Source organism: Branchiostoma lanceolatum, chromosome 11 (assembly GCF_035083965.1).
Source record: "Branchiostoma lanceolatum isolate klBraLanc5 chromosome 11, klBraLanc5.hap2, whole genome shotgun sequence".
Classification (NCBI taxonomy): Eukaryota; Metazoa; Chordata; class Leptocardii; order Amphioxiformes; family Branchiostomatidae; genus Branchiostoma; species Branchiostoma lanceolatum.
Window position 1 is genome coordinate 4614067 of NC_089732.1, and position 18123 is coordinate 4632189.

General features: G+C 42.0%; 2 protein-coding genes across 2 annotated transcripts; one reads left to right on the forward strand and one right to left on the reverse strand.

Moving 5' to 3' along the window:
- Positions 1-2066: 2066 nt before the first annotated feature.
- Positions 2067-10674, reverse strand: LOC136444397 (ribosome biogenesis protein BRX1 homolog). The gene is made up of 11 exons (XM_066441928.1): positions 10494-10674; positions 6720-6908; positions 6397-6508; positions 5942-5985; positions 5465-5535; positions 5304-5353; positions 5042-5115; positions 4383-4433; positions 3817-3918; positions 3134-3262; positions 2067-2752 (listed from the first exon to the last, which is right to left on the reverse strand). The coding sequence occupies exons 1-11, from the start codon at positions 10641-10643 to the stop codon at positions 2549-2551; spliced, it is 1176 nt and encodes a 391-aa protein (XP_066298025.1). The 5' UTR covers positions 10644-10674; the 3' UTR covers positions 2067-2548.
- Positions 10675-12856: 2182 nt separating this feature from the next.
- On the forward strand, positions 12857-17917 carry LOC136444396 (polyadenylate-binding protein-interacting protein 1-like). Its single transcript, XM_066441927.1, has 9 exons — positions 12857-13126; positions 13749-13867; positions 14510-14692; positions 14900-15121; positions 15681-15803; positions 16193-16323; positions 16647-16810; positions 17204-17315; positions 17811-17917. The coding sequence occupies exons 1-9, from the start codon at positions 12871-12873 to the stop codon at positions 17899-17901; spliced, it is 1401 nt and encodes a 466-aa protein (XP_066298024.1). The 5' UTR covers positions 12857-12870; the 3' UTR covers positions 17902-17917.
- Positions 17918-18123: the final 206 nt, after the last annotated feature.

Here is an 18123-nt window from a genome sequence, read left to right on the forward strand (position 1 = left end):
ACTTTTGTATAATAAAAAAAAAATATTATTGCATTGAACGGAGGTGAATCACAGTAGCATTTAATTTCTTCATAAGTGGTGAGGAAATCTGTCAAAATCAATGGATGTTTTACTTTGGTAAATGACAATCGCACTGTAACAACTAGGAACTGATTAGGATCATGTAGGTTCTAGAATATATTTTCTGATCACTCGCAGTCACAGTTGGCAATTACAAGTATAATTCCGAAATGAAATATAAATTGGAGTCCCTGTATAGATGTTGTGTCCTTGGGAAAGGCGCCTCCTTGGTTATACCGTTGGTCAGTTAAGCGTTAGTTGCTAGCCTGGATGCCAGACTGTTTCCAGAGCCTACATAGGCCAACCCCTCGTCTCTATGACCCCAAAGAAATTCTAAGTTAGAGCCTTAAAATTGTTTATATCAGTGCCTGGACCGGTGCAATGTTATGTAGGTAAATTAAACAAAGTAATGAGTTGAGGCATCTTGAAACAAAAAGACCAAGTAGAAAGATTTTGTTTGTTTGCTTTTTGTATTTTTTTTTTACCAGTTTGTCATTCATTTTCCTCCACCGAATCCTCCGCCTCTCCTTGTGCTTCCCTGCGGATTCTCCTCATCACGGCGTTCAGCAGCCTCGGCCAGACGGCGGGCCAACAGCGCCTTCAGCATCTGAGCCACAGCGGGAGACACGTCTTTGTGGGCTGAGGGAGAACAATAGCACTTCAATTGATGAATGAATGAATGAAGACCTTTGTTGTACACATATACCTACTGGGTTCAGTACAGGCCACAACAACAACAACAAACAGTTTACAAATACTTAAATACAATGCTTCTACATACAATGACAAACCAGAACTAGTCTAATAGATACATTGATTTGGCTTCTTGCTTCTTAGTAATTAATGATGTATATATAGGTACAAATGTGATTTACAATCAAGGGTGTGCCTAAAGGCATTAGAAATATGAACTTAATTTTCTGTGTTACTAAGGTTCAATAGACACGTCGGCAATGACTAGCAATGTGTAGGCAATGGAAGCAGAATTCAGTCTGCGTCTAACCTCGCTGCTTCAGAGCTCCAGGCGGACGTCCACCATTATAGAAGCTGTCGGCAGTCATCATCTCAGACGAGATGACCAGGACGACAAGAAGCAACACCAGGGTCGGTTTCATCCTGTGGTACAGGAAACAGAACGTCGACGTGCCTGAGGTTATGGCAGAGCTTATGGTAGTGACATTTGTCGTACGATATCGTCCGTCGTTGTTTGATTTTAGCAACGCTGCTACAGAACCTACTGTCGATAAAGATCTACGGCGACTTTCACGGCAACTGCCTCTAGAATACCCTCAATCTGCGGTCCTAAGGCTATTTTCGTAAGAGAGGCCGGCCCTTACAAAGTTGATATGAAGGCAGGTGACGATGTAACTCTAGTGACAACTGGTGTAATTTTTAACCGCCATTTTGGACGCAACACCCAGATCACCTTTGGTAGGTTCTAGCTCTTAACTACCAAGTACCATTATTAATTACCAAAGGTATCGGAGGCATTATTCTGAGAGGTAGAATTTACATCGAAATTAAACAAACTTTGGAAGTTATGATGAGAAGGGAGACATGCTTAAAACTAAAACACAAACCTGTTGACGAGCTGTGTCATGTCATTCGTGAAGAAGGGCGCCGGCAAGCTAAAAATGTGGATGTTCCGGTTTGGTTGGTCTGTGAGACATAGCGTGTCACGTATAGGTCAGGTACCAGTAAATGCGCCAAAAATAATTAACTGAAGCAACTCGATAAAATTTTGAAATTTTCAAAATTCAATCCAGTTGCTTGAGTAATTATTTTTGGCGTATCTTATTACCTGGATGTCTAACCTTCATCAACGCACCAGTAAATGGCCTTACCATTGAAACACATGATGAAGCTTCAAAACACATTGACCTATAATTCAAACTCAAGTCTTTATTCCCACTCTAAACTTATGTATTATATAAAGAAAGTGTATAACAGAAGTTTATCACATTAGTATTCAACTTCTTCGTAAGTAGTGAGAGAGTCTATCAAAATCAATGAATGTCTTACTTTATTAATGACAACTGCACTGTAACAACTAGGAATTAATAAGGATAATATAAATCCTAAAAATATGTTTTCTGACCATTCACAGTTGACAAAGAAATATAATATTTTATATATCATATCTTGCCTTTGATTTTAGAAGACACATATTTGCGGGGGTATTGCAGTATCTCGTTTCATTGATCAGAAATGAAACAAAATAACATACTTTAATATGATGTTACACCCGTGAGCTCTCTTATCATCATGACAAGTCCAAACGAAAGTGAAAATTGTGTCTCTACCCAACCCTCCATTTCCCTTACTCTCCAGCAGATGTTGGTGGAGAAGACTGTGACCTTTTTATCATATGCCCCATTTTCTGTCAGCACTCTCGTAGGTGGGCAGAAAACGGGGGATATAATAAAAAGGTCACAATCTTCTCCACCAATCTCTGCTTGGGGAGTAGTTTTTTCTATCATTATTCTAATCAGTTCTTTTTTCTTTTCCTCTTGTTCTTCTTCTGAGAAGGTTTCTCATCTTCGGAGTCAGCCTCGTCCCTGGGCGTGGCAAACACCTCGTCAGTCGGGTCGACCGGGTACGTCTCATCCGTCTTTCTCTCCTGGAGCGCCTTCTTGGCCAGGACGCGGTTTGTGTACTTGTCCCCCTTCAGCCTCCTCATTGCACGACGAATCTGTAAATCAAGCAAATTCATATAAAGGCAAAGGTAGTTAAAGCCTTTTTTAAGGCCGTAAGGACAGCGGGTTGTTATCCACCGTGTCTAGGGCACGGTATTGGAAGGCGGAGCCAGTCCCCTTCCTTACACTGCTTTTTACCTCCCCAACCGAAGTCAGGTACCCATTTTACACTGCGCAGTAGGATCAGAGTATAATGTATGAGATAGTATGTACCTTGTTACACACATTTTCAAGGAAAGATTTGAGTTTCCGCCAGTCTTCATCTTGCTCTCTTGCTAGATTTTAATTAAAAATGGCCCATAACCAAGAAAAGGAACAGCCTTATAGTGGAACATACAACAGTGTGCTTAACATATAGTAAGAATGGATGACTTTACCTCATTAGGAGACTTATAGTGAGGGTTCTGGTACAGGGTGGGTCCTCCAAAGCTGCCGCCAAACATTCGGATGGGGTTGAGCACGAATCTGGGGCCGACTTCTGCCAGGGAACCTTTCTCATCAACAATCTAAAACAAAAAAGAACAAAAAATTATAATTCATCTAGCAAACTGCTCTTAAGCCCCCACTAGCTTAACAGCATGCCACATGAGGCTTTGTCAGGAGCAGTAAAAAAAGGCAAAAGAAGGAAGAATCATGTTAGAAATCTCCTGATCATTTTCCCCAGTTGACAGCTAGGATCATCTTATTCCTGAGGCTTCCCCATACACAGGATAAAAGGCTTCATACTATCATATGCTCAGTTCTTATCTTAATCTACACCATTGATTATTTGATTGTTCTTATCTTTCGTTATCATATTCTTTGTATTACTTTAGTATATCATTTATTGATTATAAGTCATTTTGATTAGCGTAGAGGAGGAGGGCCTAGTATAGGTTATATATGTTATATACGATTTTTACCTCCTCCTGTTTCTATTTATTGTTTATTTCATGATGTATTGTGTATTTTCTTGTTGTGCAAATAAAATGATTAATTAAGAATTAAAGTAACCATGTACAGTATTGAACATTTAAACTTTGTGCAATAAACAGTGACTGTTGTCAAACTGACTCCTGACCTGATAGTTGCGGAACCATATTCTATCATCCACCACAGAGAAAGTGTAGACATGGTCCACAAACGGCTGGCTCCGGGGGTGGTGGTAGGGCGTGCTGAAGGTCTGACACAAAAACAACAAATTTAGTCAAATATACTTGCAAATGGATAATTGATTAGCCTGCCTAAATCACACTTCTAGCAGTCCTCCCTTTGGGAAGGGCTCCATAAAGTTTGTGTTGGACAGACTACTAGTAAGCAGCTGATATATCTTCAATAAAGGGGCAATCACAATTTTTGTCATTATTAATTCACTGCAAGGATGTAACAAAACGACTAACAACAAGGACCCACCACAACATTTTCTGAAACAAGACAGCTGAGTTATGAATTACACATTCACAGTCATTAGAATATCATTAATGTGTTTAATCTTTATCACTCTGAAGTAGCCGTTTGACTACCAATTTTCTATTGGTTACTGGGTTAGGCAGCAGGGAGAAGGTTAAAGAATTGTATGTGACAGAGACTTAAGCCTTATGTGTTTTTCCTCAATCTTAGACTTAATTTTTGTGTGTTATGGATTACCTGTGTGAACAGTTCCTTCACAAGACTCCAGTGGGGATGTTCATCAAAACTCTGCAAAAAAGGAGAAAAAAATACTTCTTTCACATGGACACAATGGGAAAAGTATGGAGGTCTATTACTAGATGGAAGCTCATCTGTGTTGGTAGCAATCATTAGCATGAATACATTTAGTTGCTGTACAACCTAACAGTACAAAGTAGAACCAGTCATCACTGAAACATTGGCAGGTAAATCCCTTTGCTTGTGCAACAAAGACCTGCATTGTCTATAGATAGCTGTTGTGTAACAGAATATTACATACATGTGTACTACCAGGGTTTTTTGTAAAGAGGTTAACAAGGGCACTGCACCCCCATGCCCAACCATATGCCCCCTTACCCTGGAGAGCCGATTCTCTGGCAAACAGAAAATTCTGATTGACCAGAGATACTACTAGGTCACTTGTGGCCACAGTCTTCAATTTTGACCTGTAATTTCCACCCTCAAGAATGCCTCTAATCCACCAAAACTCCACACCATGGACCATTCCCCAGCTCGGTCACTCTGCTTTTTTGCAATTCCCCCATCCAATTTTTTTCTAGAAAAAAGCGCTAGCTCTGTACTACTTCTATTACTAGTAAAAATACTACATAATTAAATCTGACATCTTAGTTTTGTACCTTGTCAAATGTGACAATGGGTCTGGCACCCTTCAGACAGTTTCCTGTCAACTTGAGTTCTCCCATTGTGTGAACTGGAAAAAAACAAATAGACATTCATATGTTGGAGAAATACAAAAAAAAGATAAACCGGTACAAAACAATTCTCAAAACATTGGAAATACATGCTTACTACAAAGATAACAAATGTACAAAATAACACAATGGTACAAACTATAGGGAGAGATTCTGAAACAATACAAAACATTACTCATCCACTGACCATTTTCCACCAGAAATTTCACACAGGGGCCATGGGGCACATTTGACACCCTGCAAGAAAAACATCAATTCTTTATTATCAACGTAACACCATAAAGGCACAAATAAAGCAAAATCTCTTTTTGTTTTATCATAGTCATAAATATTACTATTGATGCTCACCACATGTACAGGTCCATCTTCTTCCTGGCCTCCAGGTAGACACATTTGTTGCAGTTCTTCATCTCACACATCTATGGAAGAAAGTAGTAGTATCTATTATTTGATTATACTGCTGCTAGGGTCCCTGATGCAGGGGTGGGCAGCAGTCGGCCAGTCTTCACACCGCACTTCCAAACGGCTTTGTCCAGCGGGTTAACGTTCATAAGTCTGCACACCTTAAATAAATGTCCTTCCTGACACACTCCAACCAAGGTTTCCTAGGTCTATCATTACCTCTGTTGGCCGGCAACTGCAATTTTGTGATGGTGTCCATGCAGCCACTGGCTCGTTCAACTTCAATGAAGGAATAGCTTTCCTAACCTCTTCATCTACAACCTTCTTCAGGGTATACTTATTTTAGCATCACTCATTTCCTATCAGCAAAAAATTAACAGACAAAAGGATAAAGTAGAATGATTATACTGAGAAAACTGTTACCTCATTGATGAGTTGGATGTTTTCCTTTTTGTGCATCTTGCTTTCTGAAATATGACAAGGTTAAATAATCATGAGACATACATTTACTTATTTTATTTATTTATCTATTCATTAAACTTCACAGAATGAAATCTGAGAGGTGTTGGCAACAGGATCAGATTTAGGTAAATCACAGCTACATGTAGTTACAGGAAAGCTATAGAAAAGATCACTAAGTTCAACCACAACAAAGACTGTGTTTAAGACAACTATACAGTCAAATCTGTACCAGCGACCACCTACTAGTAGATCCATACAGACCACCCGGCCATTGTGGTAACTTTTGGGTGGCTCTTTTAGGTTTTTTCCATTTGAACCAAGTGTTAAATATCCGATCCTAGCCATCTGTCTACTATTTGAGTTGTGATCACAGAAAAGTTTGATTTTGTGATGTATACTGAAAGGAGAGTTCTTACCTGCTTTAGCATGTGGCATGAGCATCTTTAGGTCGTTCATGAGATGTCTGGCTCGGTACGAAACACCGCGGGAACAGAACACCAGACAACGCTGCTTATTCGTCCACTTGCCCTGGAGGTATTGAAAAGCAACAGCAAGTTCACATGGGTGATGAGAAGACTGCTGGATACATCTGAGTCTCTTTACTCAAATTGTTTAATTCATGATTTTGGGGCTTGTTTTCTTATTTTTTAATTTTGAACATGTACGACACTACCACCAAACAAAATGTTGAATCTAAAATGCACATTCAGAGTACAAGAAATACATTGAAAAACCTCACCCCGTGCAAAGGTGGAGGATCTTCTCTTGTGACTGGTGCTGGAGGCTCCTGTTCTTCCTCTTCCGAGTCATCATCTTCAGACTCCTCTGGATTCTCTTCAGGAGTTTCTGTAGGTTTGGGTAGCGGTGCGCCTTCTCTCCGCATCTGCTTCTTCAACTTCTTCTGCACCTTTCTTCGTTCATTGCGTCGCTGGAAAGAGAGAAGTACTGTTGTGACTACTGCTCAAGTGTCTACTAGTAAAGCTGTCCTGCACTAGTGTGGGAGAGTTGTGTTGAATGGAGCTATATCTTAGAAAAATCATTTTAATTGTTTCATGTACATGTGCGATAAGGTTTCTTGCATATCTTTCCTTCAGAAATTATGCTATCCTATAAGAAAGTCTAAGGAATATACCTTTATACCTTTATACCTTTATACCATCTTCAGTCGAGGAAGGCAGCGCCTGTTGTGGACTGATCTATTCGCTTCCGCCGTGTTCGTGCATTAGCTCCTTCCAATGTCGATCTAGTTGATTCTTGAACTGGTTAACTGTTTCACTGGAGACTACACTCTCTGGTAGGGAGTTCCAAGTGTTTATTGTCCTTGCACTAAACACATGTGCTCTTGTTCTTGATTTGGCCAAGGGTACTTTAAGCTTGAGGCTGTGCCCTCTTGTTACTGCGTTCCCTGCACTTTCAAAGAAAATCTCTGGCTGTATTCTCTCCCTCCCAGTAACAATCTTGAAGACTTGTATCATATCGCCCCTCTTTCGTCTGTACTGGAGAGACGGCAAGCGGAGCCTCTTTAACCTCTCACTGTATGGCAGGTCTCTCAGCCCTTGCACAAGCTTGGTTGCTCTGCCCTGTACTTTCTCCAGTCTCTCTTGATCTAGGGCAAAGTGAGGTCCCCAAATGCAGTTACCATACTCGAGGTGGGGTCGTACCATAGTTTTGAAGAGGATGGGGATTGTGAGTTCATTTAAGTTGTAGAAAGTTCTCTTAATAAGACCCAGCAGTTGATTACCCTTGTTGGCCGCCCTAGCAGCATGTGCATGAAAGGTAAGCTGGTTATCAATGGATACACCAAGGTCCTTCTCTTCTACTGTCTCTTCAATGATCTGCCCCCCTAAGGTGTACGTGGCTCTTGGGTTCGTCCTCCCCAGGTGCAATACCTTGCATTTACCGACGTTGAAGTGTAGCTGCCAGTCCTGTGACCATTCCCCCACTGTCATGAGATCCTGTTGCAAGGTCTCTTGGCCACTGACATGTTTAACACTCTCATACAGTTTACTATCATCGGCGAAAATCCTGACTGCACTAGTGACTGACTCAGGCAGGTCATTTATGTAGATCACAAAGAGAATAGGACCGAGAACGCTCCCCTGTGGTATACCGCTCTTCACGTCTTGCCATGTTGAGAATTGTCCATTTACTACCACCCTTTGCTTCCTCTGGGCTAAAAAGTCCTTTATCCAGTCTCTCAAGCTACCCCCAACTCCGTACCGCTCTAGTTTGCGGAGGAGCCTTGCATGCGGGACTGTATCGAAGGCTTTGCGAAAGTCTAGGTAGATGACGTCAATGGGTTCCCCCTCCTGCAGTAACTTAGTCCACTCTTCCATTACTACAAGTAACTGTGTCATGCATGACCTGCCAGGGACGAAACCATGCTGGGCATCGGTGAAGTATTCGTTCTGTAGCATGTGCTCTACCAGCTTGTCTCTAATGATTGATTCCATAGCCTTCCCAACTACCGACGTTAGACTCACTGGTCTATAATTGCCCGGTGATGTTTTGTTTCCCTTCTTAAAAATGGGTGTTACGTGTGCCTGCTTCCACTCCTCCGGCAGTTTGGTCTCTTCTAGTGATTTCACAAACAAAGTAGATAAAGGTGCAGCTAGGTGATGTGCCAGTTCCTTTAGGAATCTAGGGTGGATGTTGTCGGGACCTGCTGACTTTGAGGGGTTGAGATCAAGCAGTTTCTTCAATACTATCTCTTCTGTGATGCTTATGTCCTCTAACTTTACTATGCCCGGTATGCTGCTTATGTTAGGGATCGATGTTAAGTCCTCGAGTGTGAACACACTCGCAAAGAAGTCGTTCAGAACCTCTGCCTTCTCCCCATCAGTTTCAGCTACTGTGCCGTCTTCTCTAACCAATGCACCGACCTTATCCTTAGTTTGGAGTTTGCTCGAGACGTACCGCCAAAAGGTCTTTGGGTTGTCCTTAATGTCTTTAACCATCCTATGTTCAAAGTTGCTACAGAGCTCTCTAGTGACACTTCGCAAGTGGTTCCTGACCCTTGTGTATGCTTCGTAGTCACTTGCCCTCCCAGAGTTCTTGAATTTAGCCCATGCCCTTCTTTTACGGTCCCTTGTTTTCATTGCACGCTTGTTTAGGTACAGCTTGTTTGCCTTTAGGTTGGGCTTAGATATAGGAATGCACTCTTCGATGATACTGCCAATTTTTGCATTGAAAATTTCCCATGCTTTTTGTATGTCTAAGTCACATAGCTCCCTCTTCCATTCAATGTCCTGGAGCATCTGACCGGCCTTAGCGTACTGACCTTTATTGTAGTTCCTTCTTAATGATATGTTAGTGGTACTGTTGTAACTTAAAGATGACTCAATCGATGTAAGATGCAAGAAACACCCCATTTAGGAGGTAAGGAATTTTCTTATGCATGTACAACACTGTCCATGCGTGAGGCAAATATACAAATGTAACTGCCTCCTTTGTCAGTACTGGACAACCAGTACGGAAGTGGTCGTCAGAACAGGAGCTCCAGTACTGAGACTTTCGCAGTACTGGACTTCCTGTACTGGGCAGCTTCAGTACTGGGAACCCTCCTGTCAGGACTGGAAACTAAGTGCTGAGACTCTAACGACCGTCTAACGTTATTTTCAGGGCTGCATCTCTTCGATGCTTTTTCCCCACTTTAAAGCTATTGTTTGGAAAACGTTCGAATGAAGAAAGAAAAACTACAATATCACATTCTGTTACGTTTCAACAACGACAACATATCCTTGTGGCTTGTGCCTTTATCGGGAGAAAACGTACACTGAAATAATAATGTACTTTATATTTAAATACCTACCAAAATCTATGTCCATAACCAAGGAGGTTTTATATAAAACCTCCTTGCCATAACCAAGGCACAAAGCAGTACTACCTAAACGTTAGTATGTACAAGGAGGTTAAATATAACCTCCTTGGTATGTACAAGCATTGAAATGTATAGACAACTAAATCCAAAACTGTCCAGTCGGTCCAAACAATGGATCATCCCAGTACCGTATAGAACGTGAGTACAGGACGCCCAGTTCCGAAATAATTTGAGGTCTCGGCTTCCAGTACTGAAGAGTCACTATTTACTGGTAAATCCAGTACGGAACCCGTTACATCCGTTAATCGGCACTCGGTTATCCAGTGCTGAATGACCTCCGCACTGGGTATCCAGTACCGAATGACCGTTGACCTAGCCGGAACGCAAATCCGTACTGGAACCCGAGTACCGAGAGGCGTTCAGCTCTGGAACCCGAGTGCCGAAACAAATTCAGTTCTGGACGTCCAGTGCTGACGAAGCTTCGGTACTGGAATAAAGCCGTTCCGTACTGGAATTCTTGTACGGAACTTCCTTCCGTACTGGGGGCCGAGTATCGTCGCTATTTTCCCCACGGTTTCCGTACTGGGCGCCCAGTAAGGAGCCGGTTACATCTGTATATTTGCATGCGTGAGGTCCCAGGCCCCCCTCCCACTACTGTTGACTATCTCAATTTGTACTCCCATATCCTCTTACCTTCTTTCTCTTGTCCTCCATACCTGTCCTTTGTGTTGTAGGCTGTACTTTGGGAGAGTTTCCGTCCTCTCCATTCTCAGTTTTAGCCTTCTTTACGGCTTGATCGCCTGTTTGTTTCACGGCACCACGTTTTTTACCCATCGCTGCCATCTTGGGGTCAACAGAGGTCAACCGTAATCTCGCGTGACTTTCAGTTCCGAACGAGACTTCGACGAGATCACAACAAAACACGGAAGAATACCTGATCTGAAAAGTGAGTTGTTATTTTGCCGTTTTTTGAGGATGTTTGATAAATCTATGCAAATGTATTACACAGTTTGTAGCTCAGAACTATAAATTGTATGCTTAAGAGGTAAAGGACGTTGTTAGATTGTGACAGCGATTGTATTTTGGCGGGAAATCGCCCAAGTTTCGGTGAGAGAAAATCGACAGCCTTCTGCCCCCCTCCCACGTTTTCAACGATGAGCACTAAAAACGAAGATGACACAAAATCACCAGGGTCATTTTTCTGTTCACGTTTACAGCATCCCAAAGTGCTATGTGGTCTTTACATTTTGTACTTTCTACGAGACCTCGAACCTGACGTAATATTACTGTAATATCCATTATCCATAAGAAGGAACTTGACCAAATATTCGATTACTCATCACTCATGAGTCATGGTTTGTAATAATCATGAGCACTGAAAAAAACGCAAGCTGTGAAGGTAATCCTTCAAATTGATAAGGTCTCTGGTGCAAAAGTACCCGGGTCACCGGTTCCTTAGTAATCCCTCGGTGTCCAGCACCGAAGGTGCCTTCATCGCTAGACTTCCAGTGATGAAGTTTTGCCATCTGTGGGTGTCCAGCAATGAGGCGACTTCATTACTGGAAATCCCTGAATTATCACTGGAAACCGAGAGATGAGACTACCTGCGGGGCTATATCTATCACAAAAGCATGATCAACAATAAAGATGATACCTCTACACAAGGACATTATACTATATAATGTCCTTGATCTACAGTTGAGTCTTGTATTTATTCAGATTGTAACATGTAAGTCAGAGTGACTCATAGTTCAAACTAAGATAGATAGTGGAGCTGCGACATCATATGTGGTACAAATGTAATACAAACTGTCAAACTAGTGAATAGAATATATCCAGATGCTTGAATTAATAATTGTTCGTGTCACACAAAAGTACCGTACACTGACACATCAGTAGTACGCCGTAACGGTATCGACTCAAAATGCACTCAAAATATTGTCTAATAGTTAGCACTGGAACATTCCAGTGATAATAGGATGTGATCACTGGAAGGCCACTAACGAAACAATGTCATCACTCGGCTTCCAGCACTAGAGAGTCACTCATCACTGGTAAGTCCATCGCGGAACCCGTGACCGCGGGACTTTCGTTACTGGTTATCTAGCGACGAGTGACCTCAGTACTGGGGTGCCGAGTGACGAGCGGAGATCGTCACTAGAAGCCGAGTGATGAGCGGAGTTCATTTCTGGAAACCGAGCACCGAGGCAAGATTCAGTGCTGGAATTCCAGCACCGAGGGGGCTTCATTACTGGAATAAAGCCGTTCGTCACTGGATTGCTAGTGATGAACTTTCTTTGGTGCTGGACGTCCAGCGACGACGCCATTTTGTTCACGCGTTCATTACTCGGCGCCCAGTGAGGGACCGGTGACCCGGGTACCTTTGCGTCTCTGGTCAACATGCATTTCGTTTGGCTTGTTTCTGAATTTGTTTTCAAGGTTTTCTTCTAATGTAGTAAAGAACTCATTCATTTTCATGAAAGTTTTAATGGCAATGAGCAAAGTTGTCAAATGCTTCTAGTTTTTATGTTGTATTTTTCATTTTCAATTTTAACTGGATCGAATTCGTTTTCAAGGTTTTCTTCTAATATCTACATAAAGGACTCATTCATTCTCATTAAAGTTTTGATGCCAATGAGCAAAGTAGTCACATAATTATAGTTTATACGATATTACGTTGTATTTTTCATTTTCAATTATAACCGGATCAGTGCCATTGGGTGAAAAGCAAAACAGTTGAAATGTCCCGTCTGCGAGTTGTATGCTGTTTTCTCTGAATTACCTTGACCCCTCAAATGACGGGGATCTACTGTAGTTAAAATATATGTGCTGTGCGTTAATCATATGTCATCAATCAATGCCATCCAATATGACTGCCGTTTTCTTAATCAGTGGTGATGTCACATGCTATCAAAGATAATTAGATTAGACCTATGATCAATACATTGACATCTAGTTCTTGAATATCAGACTGTATATATTTCTAACCATGTTGCGTTTTGTCCACCCCATCCTCGCATGCTTCCATGGATTTTTAGTGTTCTATTTTTTCAAAGCAAGGCGGAGAGCCATGTCGTCAGAGGACCTGAAGGCCAGCGGAGATTCGGCGTCAGTGGGGAGGGGGAGGGGCAGGGGGGTGTACAAGGGTCCCCGGGGTGGGGGGGCTGTCGGGTTCCTGGATAGGAGGTACAACTCCTCCCCCTCTGTGAACTCTCCTGACCTCGCTGCAAAGGACGGTGGGAAGACTGGGACTCCAGAGAAGCAGCAGCTGAGAAGACCCTTCCCACAAACCATCAGAGACCACAGGATCAAGACTGACGATGATGGTATGTACAATATGTGCTAGTATGGGATGGGATGGTTCAACATGCTATGATCAGAATTAGCATAGACTCACATGGAATAACTTGCATGCACAGGAACCCTGAGTTGAAGAGATACAATGTAGGGACCGTCTGTGAGACCATGCAGTAGGCCACTGTGCAGAGTGAGCTATAGAAACAAAGCAACTTATTATAAGTGCAGTCATGGCATGAGTTATCACTTAAAACGAGGATCAATTACATGTAGAGCTGGGTTAGGGTGTGCAACATCTAACGAAAGACAATCTTTAGACTGTGGAAAACAACGTTGGCACAACTCAGTACTTTCTGATAAGTGGTGATGATCATGATGATGATGTGCATTTGTATGTACTAGTATGTAGATACCGGTAGACTTAGAAAATGACATACCAACTTATTAGATTAGATACAGAATCCACAATTCATATAATCACACACCATCAAAGTTAGAGTGTAATTTCCAACACAAGAAATTGTTAAGTTGAATTTTATTGTGTTGGAAATTGCAGTTTTACTTTGATACATAATGACTTCTACCAACACAGATGAACTTTCAAGTGATATAATCTCATGTGTTATACACCTTTTTGTGTTCTCTTCACAGTGGACAGCACAGACAGCAGAAGTACAGACACTGACGACACCTCCATCAGTTCTGACAAGATCTCGGCAACATCCTCCAAACTGTCTGTCCACGCCGCAGAATTTGTGCCGAGACCTGTGGTAAGTTGTCGCATCTGTCTCCTCACTTGGCAAGAGTAGGATGTTTTTGTTATCTTAAGTACATGTAATGCTAGGGTCACATTTCCAATCCGTGGCCCAGGCAGTCTTTGGGAACGAAAATTATGGTATAAAAAGACAACCAAAACACAAAACGTACGCAAAATTATATAAGAGCATAGCTTGTGCAAATTTATTGACATACACTTAGATTTTTTGTTTCCGCAAACAGCCCGGGCGGGCCCCGGTTAGGAAATGTGACCCTAGCATTAAGCAAGTTATTCTTACCTATCAACATTTTGGTTGTCTGTAAAATGACTGAAGCTTCCGAACTGCTGTGTCCCAGTTATTTTTGCTCTAAAGGAGCTAGCAGACAGTTAGCATTTAGAGGTAAGAAAAACTTTGTTTTATACAAAAAAGCTACAAATTACAATATCCAATTAATGAAACTACATGTATTTGAAACAAAATTATGACTTCCTGAAACCTTCTTTTGCCCAAGGGACTTGGCAACCTTAATTTCAAACAGTACTCTTTCCAAAATGTTACATTGATACAGAGAGTGACTAGTATTGTAATATGACATTCCATGTATGTACAGGCATATAAATTGTTTCTTTATATGTCATAACAAATATTTTCCAGGTGCGGAGAAGGGGCTCCAGCTCAGACATGAATGCCATCGAGCACCTGAAGGCCACCATTGTACAGCTGACGGACAACCCCGGAGACTTCCACGACCTGCTCGGCCCCCTCTCCGACACGCTGAACGCCTGGGTTAGCGACGGGAACACGGTCCTGGAGATCGTAGATACCATCTATGAACAGGTCAGACAAACAGTGAATCCTATTCAGGGCTCAAAATTCAGAATTTTGGGTGCACAACATAAAATAAAGCACATACCGGTATGTAGAATATTAGCAAAACGTACAAACCCTTCTGCTGCTTTAGTACTATAACTAACTTCAAAATTTTAAACAAGTAATACATTCAATAAATGTCATGTTTGTTTGTTTGCTTTTCTGTTTGTTCAGGCTTGTGAGCAGCCCAACTTCAGATACACCGGCGCAGTACTGTGCGACCACCTGTCCCACCACCTGACAGTGTCCAGCGAGACGGGAAACTTCCGCCAGCACCTGCTGAAGCACTGTCACGAGGAGTTTGAACAGCGCGAGGCGGCGGTACTGGATCGCACCAGACTGCACAGGCTGGAGAGATACACGCTCTTCATGGCTGAACTCTTCCTAGCACTGAAGGTGAGTTAATATTTTCATTTTTTCCACAAACAATACCTCAGTGGAACGCCCTACTTGACCCGGTCGTGATGTCTCCCACAGTTGAAACGATGGCCTCCTTCTACTCCATCTTTGCCCCAGATGGGGTTATCTGGGGTTTAAACGAAGTTGAAGGTGTTAAGACTAATGAAAGATTACTGGAGAGTAAGTGTCAGAGGATACCCTGTGTCAAGTTCAAAAGTTTATTGTTATGTTAAACAGCATTGAGTGACTGCAGTGCAGTCGACTTCACATCTCATGTAGACCTGTGGATCTGCAGACTCTGGTTTCAGGTGTCCCATGATGTTCCGTGTCGTAGTTGATTAGGGATTAGGCTTCTTGACTAGGGTTTGAATCCGAGCTAGACTGTACTTTCTCTTTTTTTACCATTCATCAATATGTCTCAGCGGAAAGTGTAGAGCCTCCATCAATGTGGTGGTATCGATACAAAATGGCGCCAGTGTAAAAAGAGACATAGATAAGTTATGCCATTCATGTACTGTAGAAATAAGATTTTTAACCTTGTTTTTTTTTTGTGTAGATCCATGTGAATGGCAAGCAGCAGCGCATGGTTATTCTGAGGAAGGCCCTGAGAGACCTCATCAACACACTACTGGATCATCCGTCTGATAGCACGTTGAGATGTGCTGCTCAAGCACTAAAGGTAGGGTACACTAGTAGCCTGACTAAATCACACTTCTGGCAGCCCTCCCACTGGTTAAACCTGTAGGGAGGGGTTCCATAGAATATATAGAATACAACATGGGGTATTCTGTATTGCCTGAAGTATAGGCCCGACCGCGGGTAGCATTGTCGGAAGGCCGGCCCCCGAGGGCATTCCGACTCATGGGATTGCCAGGACCGAGGGTGATGTAGAATACACCGTGTTGTATTCTATTTGTGTCATGCCCACTCCAGAAAACACACATTTCAAGGTGACATGCACCAGAAGTTTGAATGTAGGTAGAACTGGTAGAGGACTGAAATAATGTAAGGTACTTTACTCCCAAAAGTTTACAAGAGGTTAAGCGTTTCTATGTCTTATTCCCCCAGTTGACTGGAGGTGCCTTTGAAGACTACTTAGACCTGAAGGAGGAGAACGTGGAGGAGAGTAAGAAGGAGATGGACGGGATCTTCTCCAAACTTAAGAAAAATGCTGCAGAAAGGAGAAGTGACATTAGCAAGTAGGTCTCACTGTGGAAACCTTGCAGGATAAAGTTGCTTTAAGCATGTAACAAATATGCAAATTATTGAGTCATGTCTATTTTGAAAAATGTCTTTTCTCATCTATTTTTTGTATTGGACTATCTAAATTGTCTTCTCTTTATTTGTATATCAATTCATAGTTGTGGTTAAAAAGCTGCTGTTCCACAAATCTTGCTCAGTGTCACTGACGAAAAGTAGAGGATGCTATACTTGAAACATCTGTTTCCAAAATCATATCCAGCTGCTTGAGTAACTATTATTTGGCATTTTTCATCTATTGTTTTATATCCCCTGTGTGCAGAAATGTGCTGCTGCTAGTAGTGACAGTTGTGGAGCTCCGGGCGAAGAACTGGAACAAGGAGGAGTCCGCCCCTGCAGCCGAGGCTGCCCTGCCCTCCCACCTACAAACACTGGAACCTGTCTACTTCGGGAAGGATGGCAAGCCCATCGGACCCACAGACACAGGTACCACACTTTGTGGGGTAAAACAAATTGTAGACCCCAAGCTCCCTAAAAACAGGCCCATAGAGCTTGACCATAATTGTCAGTAAGTATGGGCATCCTCATAGCTTTAAACAATGCCTGGAGGTAGAATGGTGCAAAGGTTGAGCGTGATAGGCTGTACCATAACCAACCACCACATGCCTGCAAAGCTGGTGTGTTACACCAAAGGCCAATTAAGGGTAGTTACACCATTATAAGGAGGACAAATACAGATCTGGATATTAATGAATGCATTCTCTCTTTCTGACTAGCTGCTATGTGGTTTGTAAATGTACACCGATTGAAATTATATATATGAATATATGTATATTGGAACTACATGTGACATGCATGTTTTGCTGACAATCCCCACAGCATTCTGGGAAAGTGCAGCAGCGGAGGACTACTATGGTGACTACGGGCCCGGTGACTTTGGAGACTACTATGATCCAAATGGGGAGGATGAGTACTACTATGATGGTTCACAGTGAGTCACCCGTTTTCTTATTTTCAAAATAAAAAACAAACTCAGTACATGAGGTTCAGTAGGCAAATACATGTAGTAGTGGACAACCTCAAGCCAACCGTAAAGTGAAACAAGTCTGGGTGTCGGCTTGAATAAAGTTATAAACAGAACTATGCCGCTTCAGCGTCTTTTTTAAAGATGTGACGTGTGTATGGTTGACTTGAGGTTGTCCACTTATATGCCTTCAGTACATGAATCATCTCATCATCTTAATGAGCTAATTACTTGAATGTTCTTGACTCTGGTGCAAGAGCTTAAGCTTAAATGATATCGTTAAATTGTGATAATTTACAAGTCACACCACACCACAAGTCACACCACACGTTTACTCCCATAATGAATACAAGCTCAAAAGAAGCATGTATGTGGGTTTTAGACACTCAGAACCTTTCAAGATATAATTCTTGCCTAAGATTAAGAACCATCTGACTGTTGTCAATTCTCCCTACCTTGCAGCCCACCCTTTGAGCTGGAAGACGGAAGTGAAATGGACGATGAAGCTGCGATGGCCTTTGAGGATTTCCTCCGAGACAGTGAACAACTATAACTATCCAACAACAAACTCTTGTTATGCTCAGACCATACCGTTCTCATTACCTACTGGTATATATGTCAAATTGAAGACCAAAAAGTAGAACTGGAAAAGAGAAGCTTCTTTGGAAATGTCTTGTACAAAGTTTTGGTGAAAACATCTAGGCCATGGGTTAAACGTTTACATGTAGGTGCTAGAAAAATATATTTTACAAGATCACAGTTTGATACAGTTACA

Bases quoted from the DNA above. Each gene is read 5' to 3' on its own strand.
- LOC136444397 (XM_066441928.1), bottom strand. From the start codon at position 10,643: ATGGCAGCGATGGGTAAAAAACGTGGTGCCGTGAAACAAACAGGCGAT. The intron at 5,986-6,396 runs GTAAGAACTCTC...GTCATATTTCAG, and splicing joins CATGCCACATGCTAAAGCAG to AAAGCAAGATGCACAAAAAG. The intron at 4,434-5,041 runs GTACAAAACTAA...CCTTTTTTGCAG, and splicing joins CCATTGTCACATTTGACAAG to AGTTTTGATGAACATCCCCA.
- LOC136444396 (XM_066441927.1), top strand. From the start codon at position 12,871: ATGTCGTCAGAGGACCTGAAGGCCAGCGGAGATTCGGCGTCAGTGGGG. The intron at 16,324-16,646 runs GTAGGTCTCACT...CCCTGTGTGCAG, and splicing joins AGGAGAAGTGACATTAGCAA to AAATGTGCTGCTGCTAGTAG. The intron at 16,811-17,203 runs GTACCACACTTT...CAATCCCCACAG, and splicing joins CATCGGACCCACAGACACAG to CATTCTGGGAAAGTGCAGCA.